Genomic DNA, 17,500 nt, shown 5'->3' with positions numbered 1-17,500 from the left:
GCAAGCGTGTCTCTTCGTACCAGCAATGTAAGAACTTGTTCCTCTACAGGAGCAAATATAAAGTCATGGGTTTGTCTCTTGTTGGCATCCACTTCCCCCCCCTTGTAGGAGGAAGTGGTGGATATTCTGCTCCTATCCCTAGTGAAAGGGATAGGATGGGGCTCTGTCATATAGCTCACCTGCATCTTGTCCTCATCCAGCGTAGTGACGACCGTGACCCTCTGCCCACAGGTAGAGGAGAAGGAAAAGATGGGAAGAGAAGCCAGTCACTCACTCATTCTCACATCCATTCGCACAGTCACACCAGGACTCGATGCTGTTCAGCCCGCGAGGGTCTGGGTTAGCTACACTTGTTGAGCAGCCACCACGGGTCCCAGGGAAAAAGTATCCAAGGACCTGTGGGCAATATCCCGAAGGTAGATGGAGGTGAAGGTAGTCTGGTTGGCCCAGACACCTGCCTTCAGGACCTGCGCCACGGAGAAGTTCTTACGAAACGCCAATGACGGGCCAATACTCCTGACTTCGTGGGCTCTCGGACGGGGCGTACGGATGTCGTCACTACCATCAGCCTCATACGCCCTCCTGATGACCTCACGCAGCCAGAAAGAAAGTGTTTTCTTGGATACTTATTTCTTGGTTACCCCGGTGCTAACGAAGAGGCGTCGACACTCAGGCCTGAGGTGTCGAGTTCTATTCAGATAGCGCCGTAGCGCCCTCACAGGACAAAGCAGCATCTCATCCGCATATTTATCGGTGAAGTCCATTAGGGAAGGGATCGTGAAAGACTCGAACCTGTCGTCAGGGACCGACGGTTTCTGAGTCTTCGCAACGAAGTTCGGGACGAAATCGAGCGTCACAGATCCCCATCCCCTGGAGTGTCGTACATCGAAGGAAAGACCATGAATCCCCTACTCTCTTTGCCGATGCCAGGGCCAGCAAGAAGAGGGTCTTGAGGGTCAGATCCCTGTCTGACGACTCTCGGAGTGGCTCGAAAGGTCTTCGAGTCAAACTCCTAAGGACGAGAGTCACGTCCCACGCAGGGGGCCTGAGTTCCCTGGGTAGGCAAGACCTTTCGAAGCTCCTCATAAGCAACGAGATCTCGAACGAGTTCGAGATATCCAATCCCCTCAGTTTCAGGACTAGTGCCAGGGCGGCTCTATATCCTTTGACTGTGGGGACTGAGAGGAGCTTCTCTCGGCGAAGAAAAACGAGGAAATCCACTACCTGCTGAAAAGTGGCTCTGAGAGGAGATATACCCCGTCTACGACACCAACCACAGAAGACGGCCCACTTCCCCTGGTACACAGCTGCAGAGGACTGACGGACGTTTCCAGCCATCTCTGTTGCTGCGCTACGAGAAAAGCTTCTCGTTCGCAAGAGTTGGTGGATAACAGCCAGCCGTGAAGTCGAAGGGACTGGACTGTTTGATGGTACCGCTCTACGTGTGGCTGGACGAGAAGGTTGTGCCAAGGGGGAAGCTCTCTCGGTTCTCCTGCGAGAAGAGCCAGCAGGTCCGGATACCAAATGGCCTGGGGCCATTTGGGAGCCACCCGGATCGTCCTGAGATTCGGGGTGACCAGTACTCGACTGATCACCTTGCGAATCAGGCTGAACGGGGGAAAGGCGCACTCGAAGAGGTTGTCCCACGGATGTTGAAGAGCGTCCTCTGCAGTTGCCCATGGGTACGGCACGGCTAAAAAGAAAGCCTGAAGTTTTCTGTTGTGCTGGGTGGCGAACAGATCCACGACCGGTCGCCCCCACAGTCGAAGAGCCTTTCCGCCACGTCCTGGTGTAGAGACCATTTGGTCCCTATCACCTGATCCCGACGGCCGAGTTTGTCCGCTACTACATTCCTCTTCCCTGGAATGTAGCGTGCCGACAGCTCTATTGAGTGAGCCTCGGCCCACTCGTGCACCTGCCGAGTCAACTGGTACAACGGGAGAGACACTAGGCCCCCCTGTTTATTGACGTAAGCCACCACCGTGGTGTTGTCGCACATCAACACCCCTGAGTGTCCCATCAAGCGGTCCTGGAACTCTTGGAGCGCGAGAAACGCTGCCTTGAGTTCCAGTACATTGATGTGAAGGTGCTTGTCGTGCTCGTCCCACACTCCTGAAGTCAGCAACTCCTCCAGGTGTGCGCCCCACCCCTCGGTCGATGCGTCTGAGAACAGCTGCATCTCCGGGGGGGGAGTGCGTAGAGGCACTCCCTTTAAGAGGTTCCTGTCGTCCAGCCACCAGGCTAGGTCCTGCCTCACCTCCGGTGTCAGTGACACTGGAAAGCTTGGGGGATACGTTGCCTGCGACCAACTCTCCTTTAGTCTCCACTGAAGAGACCGCAGGTGAAGACGCCCGTGAGGGACTAACTTCTTGAGTGACGACAGGTGTCCAATCACGACTTGCCATCGCTGAGCTGCCTGTTCCTGCAGAGACAGGAACTGGTTGGCTGCCTCCCTGAATCTGCTGATCCGCGAGTCTGCGGGGAAGACTCGCCCTGCTACCGTGTCGATCAGCATACCCAGGTACTTCATCCTCTGCTTGGGTTCGAGATCGGACTTCTCGAAGTTCACCACGATCCCCAGATTGCGACAGAACTCGAGTAGCCGATCCCTGTCCTGCAGCAACTGCGAGCGGGAGCTCGCCAGGACTAACCAATCGTCGAGACACCTCATCAGACGTCTCCCGTGCGAATGGGCCCAAGCAGACACCAGAGTGAACACTCGCGTGAACACCTGTGGGGCGGTTGAGAGACCGAAGCAAAGTGCCCTGAATTGGTACACCGTCCCGTCGAGGATGAAACGGAGGTACTTTCTGGACGACTCATGGATGGGTATTTGGAAATACGCATCCTTCAGGTCCACTGAAAGCATGAAATCGTTCTCCCTGATGGAGTCGAGCACGGAGCGTGCCGTCTCCATCGTAAACCGGGTCTGGCGAACGAACCGGTTCAGGGGAGAGAGATCTATCACCGGGCGCCAGCCCCCCGTAGACTTTTCCACCAGGAAAAGAAGACTGTAGAAGCCCGGTGACTGATCCGTAACAATCTCTACAGCTCGTTTGCTAAGCATGGTCTGGATCTCCTGTCTTAATGCTACGTCTTTCGAAGAGCCTGGAACGTACGATTGCTGTTGGACCGGGTTGGAGGTGAGGGGTGGCCGAGATTCGAAGGGTAATAGATATCCCTCCCGAAGGACATCTACTATCCAGGTCTCAGCGCCGTAGCGCTGCCAAGTTGCCCAATGGCTGGCCAGGGACCCGCCCACTTCCAGCAGCAGGTGAGGGGGGAACGCCGTCCCTAGCGTTTCCCCCCTTTCTTCGACTTCTTCCCTGACCCTCCTCGCGAGAAGAAAGGCTGGGAGGAGGGCTGGTTATGGCCCCCCTTGGCAGAAGACGAAGAAGACAGAGTCTTTCCACAGGGCTTCGACAAGGCTACCGTCTTAGCTCGAGAGCGAGAGCTGGTCTGGTGAGAGTCGCGTGAGCGGCTGTCACCAGTCTTCCACTCCGTGCCGTGAACCTGACGCTGAGCGAGCTCAGACGTCTGGTTCCTGGCTGCACGGTCGCTGGCAGGCGACCGTACACTCGGTACTTCTCGCGAACGAGAGGCCGAGACGGAACCTGATGCAGTGGCAGAGCCTCTGACACCAGGTGAGGAAGTGCCGGTGTTAGCCGACACCCCTCTGGTCCCTGTAGTCTTTTTCCTTGCGGAAGAAGAGACGGGCCCCGCTCCCGAAGGAGCAGGAGGACCAGCGGAAGAAACCCCCGTCTCGCCGGAGCGAGACGGGCCCTTAGAAGCTCCCGAAGGAGACTTCTTAGGGGGGAGGAGGCAACCTTCCTCTTCTTAGGCTTTGAAGCCTTAGAAGACGAAGGGGGAGAGGCGGCAGACGACGACACCTTCCTCCTCTTCCTCTTCGTCAGCTTCCTCAGGACCGATGTCAAGTCAGCCATCCAGGGCAGAGCCGGGGCTGCTGTTGCCGAAGCAACAGGGCCCGGACGCACCTGTCCAGACAGACCGACATCGGGAGCAGCGGCGCCACGAACAGGAACGACATCAGCAGGTGCAGGCATCACGGGAACAGCAGGAACAGTCACGGCAGGAACGGCAGGTACAGAAACGGCAGCAGTGGTCGGCAACATCTCATCACTCGTCAGCGGCTGGGCAGGTACGGCAGGTGGTACAGTCAAGCCAGGAGGACGGACCAGCGTCACTGACATCCTTGGCATCGGCAGGAGGTCCAGGGGCGAGCTCTTCGGACACACGAAGTCTGGTTTCGGCAGCACGGCAAACCCGGGTGGCGGTGGCATCACACTCCCCCGTGGCACGGCGATCGGCCCCTGCACCAATGAAGTTGGTGTTACAGACACCGCATGCGGGGAATACACCAGATGAGGAGGAGCAGCATAGCCTGGGGTTGACAACGTAGTGGTAGTGGTGGTCACTGTGGCATGCGTGACCGCAACAGAGCCAGCCAGATGGTAGAGCAGCCCCTGGACACTCGGCACGCCCTGCAAGCCCAACGATGCCCACATCTGTCCAAGGTCGTCCCTCGCAGCAGCAGCACCTGGGGAAGCAAAGGTCGGGTGGTTAGAAGGGCCTCTACCCGTCCGCGCGGTGTAGACGAACGGATAGAGGACCCAGAATACAACTCCACGTCAGGGTACCTAGTGCCCTCCTCCACACTCGAAAGATCGGGTGAGAAGGACCTGGAAACCCCCCCCGCAGGGGAAGGCGCCAACCGTGGGAGCTGAGCCGGGGGCAGGAAAGAAGATGAAGTGTCCATAACCAAAGGAGTCGCGGGAGAACTCTCCGACGACTCCTTTGCCAGACTTCGCTTCTTCCTACCCTCGTACAAGCCCCACTGCGCCTCCGACCAAGAAACACATACATCACAAGGCTCGGCGCGGGTACACTCACGCCCCCGACACCGAGCGCACAATACATGGGGATCGATCTCAGGGAATGAGCGGAACTTACCACACTTACGCCCCTCAGTTCCCGGGCACAGTCGCCGGATGATAGTAGGGCGCGGAGAATTCATGATCAATCAATTAAGTTCCAATTCAATAAAGAAACAAAAAGGGAAAAGATTGTACTTACAATAAATCTTGCAACCACAACCGGCGATAGTAGGGCGCGGAGAATCCATGATCGATCAATTAAGTTCCAATTCAATAAAGAAACAAAAAGGGAAAAGATTGTACTTACAATAAATCTTGCAACCACAAAGAGAAACACAACCATACAAAAAAGAAAGCAAACGACGATGAAGCGGGCAGAGAGCGCATAACACACGTCCACTCGCTGTGAGGCCGAAAGCAAAAGTGATTGTTTACCTCCCAGTCGCGCGCGCGCGCCAGTCGGACAAGCAGTTAACTACCGAACCCCTTGTTCGAAAGATTACAACCTATCCAGCTGCCGCTAGTAACCTTCCTATTGTAAAAGGACCGAAGGTTTGTTTGCCGTGTCAGAACAAATAAAAAATAAATAAATAAAAAATAAAAATGATCTTGGAAGACTTATCCAGAAAAAAAAAAAAACTTCCAGTCACCCTTTCTCCATCGTAAAATTATCGACAACTAAAAATGGAAAAAACCCTAAAAATGCAAGACTTACTACAAATCTAATTAATTTACAGACTTCTACAGCTAAGTCTGATTTTAATTACAGATGATACCAAAAAACCTTAAGCAATATTCTATGCATTTTCCCACATTACGTGAATAAACAAAATCTTCACCTACATAACTGGAAAAATTTAAACACTTACCACAACAGCCTTGACCAACCATGCATGGAGTGTTGGGCATAGTACGCACAACACGTGGGGCATCAATGAGGGAACCCAGTAACTAGAAAATAAAAATTATTAAAAATTAGCCCTAATTATAAAATAATTTATTCACTGTATTTTTAACAAAGCCACTTTTTGTTATATTTCCAACTCGCGATCTATGCTGGCATTTTCTATGTACGTTTCCATGAACTTTGACAATATAATCATCATACAAGACAATAGTAAGAACAAATATAAACGAAGGAGAGAGCTTGATTGAATATAGAATTTAGGCCAAGCACTGAGAGAGAGAGAGAGAGAGAGAGAGAGAGAGAGAGAGAGAGAGAGAGAGAGAGAGAGAGAGAGAGAGAGAGAGAGAGAGAGATGCTCCTTCAAAGTGACTGTTCAATTTAATTATTTGCAAACTCACAAATTTTACCTTCCTGGAGTCCATACAGAACTTTATATGTAACATTATGGGTAATTAAGAGAGAAATATAAGGCAAATAATAGAAACGGGTGATAGTGTAAGCAAACAACTGTTGAGTCGCAAGATACGAAACCAACTTCTGTGTCTTGTGATTGTGAGGCAAAGTAAACAGAACTTCTGGGAATGTTCCTGAGGCAAGTTATCACTACAGTCCAGACTAATTCATAAGGAATCATTTTCAAGTCAACCCTCCCTATCTTTATTTTTTTTTTTTTTTTAAGCTTCTTTCACAAAACTCTTACCTGCTCCAGGGTGCAAATGTCAAATCCAGTGACTACAGAGATGAACAGTGGACTATGGTCCCTTTCTAGAGGATCTAGTCCTTCAATCATTTCCGTCAGTAGGTGTGGTTTGACACAAAGGAAAATGATGTCACACTCTTTCACTAATCTGTCTTCAGAAGAAATTATTATTTGTATACGGTTCCTTAATGAAATGTATTCTTACATAGTATATGCAATATAGTGACGTCCGAGAATTAAATAGGGAAAGAATCAGTTGTTTTATTATTATTACTGCTAATCAACATGGGTTTTGTATGCAATTATATGCATTTCTCTCACCTCCACAACACATTCAAGCTACATATAATAATTCTCAATCTCCACCTAAAAGGTTAATCTTAGTTCTTAAATATTGCTTCACATACAATGTTCCTATAAACATGCCTAACCTAATGAATTTAAAACATCAAGATTCCTTCAGAAACTTTATGAAGACTATGTCAGTCGTTTCAAAGTATCACCATCAATAAATAATACTGGAACGAAGATAACAAATAATCCTGTCATGAAAAACATTGTGATAGGGCCAAGGGGACCATTAACTGCACAGGGTAAGGAGACCATTAACTACAACTCATTGTTTACTCATACGGTTAACAATCAGTCCCAATCCATTTCTTTTACCAGCTTTATCTAAAATATATTTTCTGCCTGGTACTTACTAACTTGAAACCTAAATATATTATGTCCTTATTTTCTCCATATACACAGCTAAAGCCTATAGATATGAAATGTAATAACACCACCATATCATAAATCAAAATCTCTGGAGATGAATCTCTAACATGTATCAAAGGCTAATTAAAATATTTTGGTATTTTACAGACAACTGACTATTTTAGATATACATCCGATTAAATAAGCCAAAAATTCAGATAGAGACAGTCCCTGGTTATCGGCGGACTCGGTTAATGGCGATCGGGTTTTATGGCTCAAAATCAGTGATTTATGGGACCATAACGGGCCAAGTTTTCGGTTATCGCCGCCAGAAGGTGCTGATAATAGAGTTATGGCGCCATTAAATACCTGACAGAGGCGCCATTAACCGGTTATCAGTGTCATGAATCGCTAAGCTCCAGTTAATGGCGATTTTCGCTTATGAGCACCCTGCTGAGAAGGAAACCCCCGCCGAAAACCGGGGACTGCCTATATATAAATCATTACGAACACTGCAAAACATGGTCAATCAAATATCTATACTTACTGTTATCATTTGTAGTCCGCATCCCTGACGGTAATTTTTCCAAATTCCGATTTGATGGGGCACTTGCCATTAGCAAGTGTGGTTCTACTAATCCTGGAATAACATACATGTGTATTTCACAATACAATTTTTTTTTCAAATAAAAATATTGCAAATTCAGAAATGAATTAGATTATTTTTACAACAAATGGCAAATTCACTATAAATTACTGTACTGTACAGGTTTAACAATTTATATAGTGGTACCTCGACATACGAAAGTCTCAACTTACGAAAAATTCAAGTTACGAAAGCAAATACGAAAATTTTGGGGGGCTCTACATACGAAAATAGTTCAGGTTACGAAAGGTTGTTGCTGTAAAGTCCCGAGATTTGCCCGGACCACCGATAACAATTTTAAAACTCGCGCGCCACCAAGTAGACTTGCCACCATCCTCCTGCTCTTCCATTGGTTCCTGATGCTAGTCACTGCCATAAGATCAGCATCTCTCCCATCGTGCTCTATATAAAGGCGTTCTTCTTCAGCCATTGCTTCGCACCAGCGTTATTGTACGCATGCGGCATTCGTTCGTTCACATATACGATTTCGTTTAACGTAAATTCATGTTAGTGATTTCGTTGTATTACTTTATCGTGTTGTGTGAGAACTTAATTAGTATACTACATAACTTAATTACGTACAGTATAGTCATGGGTCCCAAGAAAGTTGCTGAAGTTCACGGAAAGAAGAGGATGCTTTCTATGCACACAAAAATGGAGATTATCAAGAAGAATGAAGCTGGCATGCGGTTGAGTGTGATCGCTAAGAAATACGGCCAAAATACGCCGACGATAGGCACCATCCTTAAGCAGAAGGAAGCCATCAAAGCAGCTACACCTTCCAAGGGCGTAACTGTTTTGTCCAACAAGAGGAGTAACGTGCATGATGAAATGGAGAGGCTGCTGCTTCTATGGATTGAGGACAAAGAAATCGCTGGCGATACAATAACCAAAATGGCAATCTGCCAGAAGGCCAGCGCTATTTTCGACGATTTGATTGCCCAGGCCGAAGACGACGGAGGAGAAGGGACATCGACGGCAACCCCAGACTTCAAGGCTTCTCGGGGGTGGTTTGATAAATTCCGTAAACGGACTGGTATCCATTCGGTGGTGAAGAAATTGAAATTTTGTAAAAAAAACGTAAAGTATAAAAATGTGAAAAAAAAAAATGTAAAAATAAAAAAAAAAGACAAAAAATTTAATTTTAAGTTTTTTGTAAAGTTAAGTGTTACAGTTTTGTGCCATTTGTTAATGTGTTTTGTAAAGTTTAGTCTATGTTTCCTGACATTTTTTAATGTGTTTCGTAAAGTTAAGTGTACGTACTAAGAAGTTTTCTGCCGTTTGTCCTCCTCCTCAGTCGCCACTTTCGGAGATAGCCTCACTCGAAAGGTAAGGTTCCACATTTTACTACATACGTACTTATGTACGTACAATACTTCTTGTATACCATGTACACTAATACACTTTATTTACAGGTGCTATGTAGTACATATTAGTAGTACATATTAAGTTAGGTATTGAATGGCCCAAATTGTTATTTCATTGTTTATTGGTCAATTTAGCTTTATTATAAAATTTACAGGGGTGTTTTTGCAGGGCTTGGAACAAATTAGGCAATTTACATGTAAAATGCAGTTCAAGATACGAAAAGCTCAGGTTACGAAGGCCGCCTCGGAACGGATTAATTTCGTATGTCGAGGTACCACTGTACATATATATACATACATATAAATATTGGAAAAATGATAGTTATGATACAATAAAGTTTTGTACATACTTACCTGGCAGATATATACTTAGCTATAGACTCCCGTCGTCCCCGACAGAAATTCGAATTTCGCGGCACACGCTACAGGTAGGTCAGGTGATCTACCGCCCTGCCACTGGGTGGCAGGAATAGGAACCATTCCCGTTTTCTAATCAGATTTTCTCTTCCACCTGTCTCCTGAGGGGAGGCTGGGTGGGCCATTAATCATATATATCTGCCAGGTAAGTATGTACAAAACTTTATTGTATCATAACAATATCATTTTTGTACATTCAACTTCCCTGTCAGATATATACTTGGCTGATTCACACCATTGGTGGAGGGTAAGAGACAGCTAGCTACTGAAATAGACAGGTAAACAACATATGTTGTAGGTAATAATAAAACCTTGGTTATTACTTGTTTAGGCGGAAGACTTCATGGCTACTGCCTAGGAGTCTGCTTCGCCTCAAGAGCCTCAGCGAGGTAGTGACCTCATGCTAAGAGTTCTTGTGGGTCTGTCAATGGGGTCTTATCCGCTTACTCGACAGAGCCTGAGGATTTTTGTCAATGGGTACTATTCCACTTACATGACAAAACACCTTGCCTAATGGAATAATCAGGGAGCACGAAACCGATCCCGATCACCTGATCCTAACACGAGGGATAGTACTGAGATTGAAAAGAGTTATCCCCAAAACTCCTTTCAAACCACCCTAAAAAACTCTACGTTAAATAAAATTTAACTCACTAATTAAGGATCAGTATCGGCTCCCTATCCCAGCAACGTATCCGCAGACACGTATAAACCAAGAGAGAAGGATCTCTCGTAGGTTATTTTGACATCCTTCGGGTAATGGGAAGTCAACACAGAGTTGCATCTCCAGTATGTGACAGCTAAAATGTCCTTTATTGACATATTCTTATGGAAAGAAAGAGCATTTGCAACGGCTCGCACTTCATGCGCTTTAATTCTCAGCTGTTTGAAGGAATCATCAAGGCACTTATCGTGTACTTTGAAGATAACACTTTTCACAAAGGCCAGGGCATTCTTTGATATGGGTCTCGTCTGGCTGGAGCCTCGCGCCTGGCTAGCTCCTCGCTGGCGCTACTCGCCTAGTTGGCGCTTCGTGCCTGGCTGGCTTCATGCGCTTGCCTGGCTTATAGCGGTTGGCTGGCGCCTCGCGCCTGGGTGGCGCCACGCGCCTGCCTGGCTCCTAGCGCCTGGTTGGTGCCTCGCGCCTGGATGGTGCCACGAGCCTGGGTGGCGCCTCGCACTTGATTAAGTCTCGCGCCTGGAAGGAGACTCGCGTTGGCTGGCGCCGAGCGGCTGAGAAGCGGCTCGCGCCAGGAGCGCGTCTGGGGCCTGGCCGAGGGATCCTCTTTCCACTGGCGACAGACGTCTGACAGTAAACTGGAGGTTGTCCGACGACTCTTGCCTAGGTGGAGCCTCCCGCCAGGTAACGGACCTCGTGTATCGCTGGTGCTTTTTGATTGGAGGGGGAAGAAGGCTCGTTCACTAAAAAATCTCGAGCCTCTTGCTTTCCGAGGAGTAGAAAAGAGGCACTTGTAGCATGGAACGTCCAGTAGACGAGAGGATCTCTTGATGGGACGAGAGAGAGGAGTATTCCTCCTAGGAGGATCCTTCGTGCGTACTTCCGTCGCTGACAAGATTTACTCCTGTATGTTAAGGAGGATTTTCGTAGCAGAATCTTCCCTGTCCTTGTCCGAAGGAGGGGAAGGAGATCTGGAAGTCGAAGATGACTCCGAGCCGAAAGCAGGCGAACCCAGGGCTTTCTTGGCTCTCTTCATATCCCTATGAGCACCTTCTGGGAAGCGCTTCGGGTCCCTCACCGCACATCAAAGACTCTGCAGGCAACCCTTAAGCTGTTTCATCTTCTGAAGAAAAACTTAAGCGCCCTGACTGGGCAAAGAGACCTTTCTATCTTTTTCCTTACTAAATGGGAAAGTCCCTTAACTTCAAAGCTCTGAGCCAGGGTTAGAAGGGTTTTAGTTCTTTGCCAGAATTAATGGCTGGAAAGAACATTCGCCGAGTCTCCTTCGAATCCAATGCATGAAGTTCACTTGTCCTCTTGGTAGTTGTGAGGGTCAAGAGAAAAATGGATTTCCTCGTAAGATTCTAAAAGAAACTTGATGAGGAAGTTCAAACTTGTCGGAAAAGGGATCTGAGGACCACGTCGAGATTCCAACTCGGAGTACGTGATGTCCTATTCTTGGTTGCTTAGAGGGATCGTATAAGATCATCAAGGTCTTTGTCCTCTGTTATCTTTAGGCCCCTTGTAAAGACAGCGGAGAGCCTGCTACTGTATCTTTTGATAGTAGATATAGCCAAATGTGATTCTTCTCCCAGAAAGGGAAGAAAACAACAATGTAGGTCACAAAGGCATTGGAAGAGGACAGTTTCTTCATCGTACACTGCAAGAAAGGCAGCACTTCTTTGCCCTGGCAATGACACTTGTCATTCGCCTTGAAAAATCTTCTCATTCATGTCAACTTCTCGACAGCCTGCCCGCAGTCAGACTCAGAGTGGAGAGGTTTTGAGGTACCTCTCGAAGTGATGCTGATAGAGTATACTGACTCTTGGGAAGGGCCCTTGGAAAGTGCTGTAGGAAGGACATGACCTGTGAATCCAGCCTCTCGAAGGCCAAAATGGGGCAAAAAGCGTCGTCCTCGCTCCCTCTGACGCCAGCAATTATCTTAATACATCTCTTAAGAATTTGAATAGGGAAAAAAAAAGACTAATAATTATTCCCCTTCCAAACTAAACAATGGCGTCTATTGCTATTACTACCGCTCTTGGATCGAGAATAAGGGAGCAGTCTAGAGGAAGCCTCTTCGTCTTCAACATTGCGAAGAGATCTATGAAAAAGACGTCTCCAAAGTTTCCACAACTCTCCTCCCAAACGATTACTCAAACGTCAGTAGTTGCTATCGTCGATTGAGAAGATCTGCACGGATGCGCAGCATCGTGCAGCGAACCCCTTGAGGATCGTTAAGTTCCGTGCCTGTGCTCAACACAGGTTCTCTCTCATTAACGCGAACAGGGGCAAAGAGAGTGATTCTCGATACTACTTGAGATATAAGAGAGTTGTGGAATCGGCCGAATTGATTTAAAAAATAATTTCGTCCCCCCATGGGATCGAACCACCGTCCAGTTGTACGGGGAACGAAATCAGGAACGGACCGTGACTCTACCGAGCCTGTTATCAGAGAGGCTATTGAACCCCTCAGTCAAAAACTTGTTCTATCGAGGAACTGGAGAGCCTACCGAGTTGCTTGCAATTCTTTTAGACTATGTGCCAGGACATCTGCCCGGCAACCTCTCGTATGTTATTTCTGTTTTTTGTTAGGAAAAATTGTAGAGGTCTGAATTGCAGTCCATTCAGGGAAACAAACTTCTCCCACGAGGAAATGGTCCCCAGCAGACTCATCCATTGTCTCACTGAGCATGATTCGTTCTCTAATATGGCTGTGCTTGCATAAGCATGAGAGCATTATATAATATAGTGCTATGCCACGGTAGAACCGTCCATAATTCTGTTACATTGCGGTAAACAGCACTGAAAAGGTGTCAGAGATCTCTCTTGTTGAAAGCTTCTTATTAAAGCGCAGACAATGTTTATTCATGCTTGCCTACAATTCCCCTCCATCCGAGGCTAAAGTCCGTGAATTGTAGGGGAGAGATACGGTTAGCTAGTCAATCCCGTAGGAGAGAGAGGTGTAACCGACCGTGCATGACAGAGAACCAGCTGGTACTGCGTTGGTCTACAATGACAGCAGTCTACGTTCGCCGTCTCGCAGTATTCTTCCTGAGTTGCCAGCTACTCCATTCTATGAAGGAATAGGTTTAACATTATCGAGCAAAAAATTTGGCTCGAGGATTCGGAAGAGTTCTCATTCATTTGTTATAGGCTCTTCCAGGATAAAAACTTTTAGACAAAGTCTATGAAGTCTTATGTCCAATAGCATAGGAATCTTGAGCTTTTCTCTTCGATCCTCGGTTCCCACTTGAGGATCTCCTTCGGCTAATACTAACTCTTTCACTTGTCGAAGGGAATGAAGACAGTCAATATTCATTCTCTCTCTTCCTCGTCGAGGAAAGACTGTAGTAGAGAATTAGCTGTTCAAGTGACTACCATACTCTACGTATTTTACCTTTGCGTTATTTTTCTACTGTATGATTCAAGTCATATAAGCGTACCAAAGATTGCTCTACGGATGGCAACTGAAAGGACTATTACTCTAAATTAATCGGTAAAGACAGTTTTCCCCGATTCTTCTTTGGAGCTGAGCCAATTTCCAAAAGATTGTAGCGCTTTCTTCATGGAAATGGATGGGCGCACCTTCAAGAAGGGGGATGATTTTGAAGTCTTCGTACTCGTGAACAATGAACGAAGAGAAGGAGGGGCGGCAGGACTCAGAGAATCTCCAAATTCTTGCCGTAAAAGAGCTGCTAAGGTTTTGTAGTCCGAGAGACCCGCACCCTTATTAGCTTCCGAGTCAGAAATATATTCCAGTTCTTTTCCCGTTCTGTTGGGAGAAGAGCGAGCAACCGAAGGAGAAACGCATCCTTTCGCAAGGTAAAGGGCTTTTCGCAGTACCAGCCCATCCCGACAAGGGCGACGGCTGCCTGTGCGACATCTTGCGTCCCCGTCAGGAGAAGGCTGATCCTGCCAAACGCTCCTATCAACATCAGAGCCATCCAGACAAGGACGACGGCCACCTGTGCGACATCTAGAGTCCATGTCACGAGAAGGCTGTCCTTGCGAAAAAGGAGAAGACTCCCGGTTAACTTCTCTCTCGATATCGGATGAAGATGGAGATCCTGGTGCCTGGCGCCCTGCTGGCGCCTCGCGTCTGGATGACGTTGTATGTATCGGGCAATACTCGCTCTAGTCAGTGCTGTCCGAATCTGGCGCTTTTAGCTCAAATGACGCCTGGCGCCTAAATTTTTTCAGCAGATCCTTTACTGGAGCCATGAACGTCCTCCGGACGAGATCTCTTGATCGGAAGGAAAGAGTCTTTCCACCAAGGAGGGTCCTTCTTTAAAAATCCTACTAAAGACGAGATTTGCTCCCGCATTTTAAGGAGAATCTTAGTCGCTGTATCTTCCTCCTCCTTATCAGAACGAGGGGAAGGAGGTCTGGATGATGAAGGAGACTCCGAGCCGAGAGCAGGCGCAATATATAGGCTTTCTTGGCTCTCTTCCTCTCAGATGGCGAGTCTTCTGGAAAACGTTCCGGGCTCGAGTCCAAAGTAGGCGCCTTTCAATCTCCTTTTGGTAGGGCGCGATAGATCGTCCGAACTCCATCCACGCTTATGCGACGACGAATCGGAAGAGGAGAAGCACTCTTATAGGATGCCTTTCCAATGGCGATCCTTGGCAGTCTGGGTCGCCACAGATCCTGCCGAGGGGACGCCTGATCGGTGGGGATTCTCCGTAACCTCCGTAAGGCTTTCGACATTCCTTCTCCTCTGTGCCTGGGAGCTTGGAAGAGGTCTAGGCCTGGGAGCGAGACAGAGCCGATCAGGCGCACCCTCCACTGCACTGGGAACACTATATTCACTTGCTTACCTTTCAGAGCTCGTATTTTGAGCTCATTCCATTTTTTCTTCAAATTTGCAACAGATGAATTTGCAGTCTCTGTGAAGAAAGAAGGTGATGAGGATGCAACAACTACTAGTGCTGCTAATACGCTAACTGCTTGTTAGCACGAGACTTACTAAAGCTTCTAAAGGAAGTGTTTCAAGCCTAATGTTTTTCTAACTTTCTTAAGTAGGAAGTTAGAGTCTTTATTTTCCTCAATCAAGTTTTTACACACTTCTTACACGTATCAGTGAATGAATATTAATATTTCCCTTAATTGCAAAAGATGTGAGGGTCTACCTAAGCATTCGGTAGTCTCACCTAAAACTCTAATTCACTTCTTCGAAGCAAAATCCAATAAACAATTAACAAAAGCGTATGCCAAACCAAAGATCCAATACGTCACCAAAAAGACAGCCCAGAAGATCGATGGCAATGAAAAACAAAAATCAAGTCAGGAGGTACCAACAACGATGCTGCTGGCACCGCGACAGAGAAAATCTGGTTAGAAAACGGGAATGGTTCCTATTCCTGCCACCCAGCGGCAGGGCGGTAGATCACCTGACCTACCTGTAGCGTGTGCCGCGAAATTTGAATTTCTGTCGCGGACGACGGAGTCTATAGCTAAGTATATATCTGACAGGGAAGTTGAATGTACAAAAATAAAGTTTTCCCTTTCGTATGAATGTATAAGTATCCAGGATTTTTTCTTTGCTGTTAATCATATGTCAATTCTGCTACAGTTCAGTAATCTACAATATTTAATGATTTTATCTTCAGTACAGTATAGTCAAAATTATGTACCAGTAGTACTCATATCAGTTAATTTTACTCAAAAGTTGAGTTTTATTTTAAATGCTAAGGGCAAGAACATCACTACTGTTTTTTTCTTTTTTCCATTCTGAGAATTTCAAGTATTTATACCCCAACCTTTTCGCATCGCAATTATAGGCTAACTCTGGAAAAAACTGGTGGTTTCAATGGCCCACACCCTTAACCCTTAATGGACAGACATGGTCACATGAGTAGCAATAATAGGTTTAGGGTGGTGGATGGAGTGATTCATGGTGAGTAAGAATATTAAGCGCCATCAATTTAAGAGAATCAGGCGGGAAAGAGGTCCCATTACTTCCATAGCCTATAAATTCATTAATGGCAACTTTTGGACTGGCTAAATTCCACCGAGGGGCTCAAGAGAGTTAGTTGGGATCTTGACTTCAATGGAGGATGTAGTGCCCATCTGTTTCACAAGACGTCTTTTTATGAATGTGCTCATAAATATACCAAGGGGTTGCTGTTGGTTTTAGTTTTTAACTTTCACGTAAATATTTTACAACAAAGATGCTCAGAATTTATTACTAATTTTAATTCTTATCTGTTTTAATATTATGTAAACTATAATTATAATTTTACAAAATAAAACAAATTTTCTGGGCTCAGCCGTGTCGCTCCCGTGAAATGTGTCTGCTTTAGCACTATTTCTAGTAAAATATTGCTATAATACCAGAGAACTGCTAAATTGAAAATCCCTTTATTTATTAGAAGAATCATGTATAACTTTGTAAAATTTATGATTGTCTTGTAAAATAGGCCCCACAATAGGTGGTAAATAGTCATTTTTAACTTTTTGTGGAAGGTAAGAAAAATTTGCTGAATTTTTTTTTTTACACCATGTCCATTTGCATATCTTCCTCTTCCCAAAGAGGTGCTTTTTTTTTTTTTAAATTGGCCGACCTCAAAGTTTTCCCAGCCTGGGATGCTTCATATCGATTTATTACACCGTCCATTAAGGGTTTATGCTTGTTGTAACCAAGCTACTGTACTAACTCTTTTTCAAAAGAGTATACCTGTGACAAGCATGCAATAGCCAACTGAGGTCTCAACTATACTATGATCTAATACGCAAAACTTCGCATATGGTCATTAAGCCAACTAACCTTTGGCAAGGAATGAATTCATGAGAGCCTGAGCCATATTCCCAGCACCAATGAAGCCAATACTTGCAGGGATAATGACCTCTTTTCCTGAAGGTGCTGGGGATACTGCACCATCTTGGGGAACTGGCACAACTGAAAAGTAGTACATCCCATTAGCAGCAGGAGGATTACTTAACATACCATTTACTAGAAACTCTAAGATGATGCTACATTTAAACACTGTAACTACCTAACATAATTTACTTACTGCTATAAAATCAAAACACCCTCAAACAAATGGTGCTTCTAGCATATATGAATTTAGTACACAAAATTTTCTGCCTCCAGTTCTATTTGAGATGGAATAGAAATATATGTAGGGAAGTTAGATTTATATACCATCTATCCTCTCCTTCAATATATTAACACTATCAATCAGTCT

The 17,500-nt window shown here is 46.3% G+C and overlaps 1 protein-coding gene across 8 annotated transcripts in view; it reads right to left on the bottom strand.

Annotated features, from left to right (window-relative positions):
• LOC135201726 (pyrroline-5-carboxylate reductase 3-like) overlaps positions 1 to 17,500 on the bottom strand; it is a 50,095-nt gene that overhangs the window by 4,107 nt on the left and 28,488 nt on the right. For 7 of the 8 annotated variants that reach the window (XM_064230911.1, XM_064230906.1, XM_064230904.1 and 4 more), the window contains 4 exons: positions 17,080 to 17,211; positions 7,749 to 7,841; positions 6,503 to 6,654; positions 5,765 to 5,846 (listed from right to left, as the gene is read on the bottom strand). In XM_064230911.1, the coding sequence (XP_064086981.1) occupies positions 5,765 to 5,846; positions 6,503 to 6,654; positions 7,749 to 7,841; positions 17,080 to 17,116 (364 nt within the window). In that variant the 5' untranslated portion in view covers positions 17,117 to 17,211. The remainder of the gene's footprint in view (positions 1 to 5,764; positions 5,847 to 6,502; positions 6,655 to 7,748; positions 7,842 to 17,079; positions 17,212 to 17,500) is intronic. The other variant, XM_064230905.1, reaches the window with a different exon arrangement.

The sequence above is a fragment of the Macrobrachium nipponense genome, chromosome 28, assembly GCF_015104395.2.
Source record: "Macrobrachium nipponense isolate FS-2020 chromosome 28, ASM1510439v2, whole genome shotgun sequence".
In the NCBI taxonomy this organism is placed as follows: domain Eukaryota; kingdom Metazoa; phylum Arthropoda; class Malacostraca; order Decapoda; family Palaemonidae; genus Macrobrachium; species Macrobrachium nipponense.
This window is presented reverse-complemented; position numbering and strand designations above follow the sequence as displayed.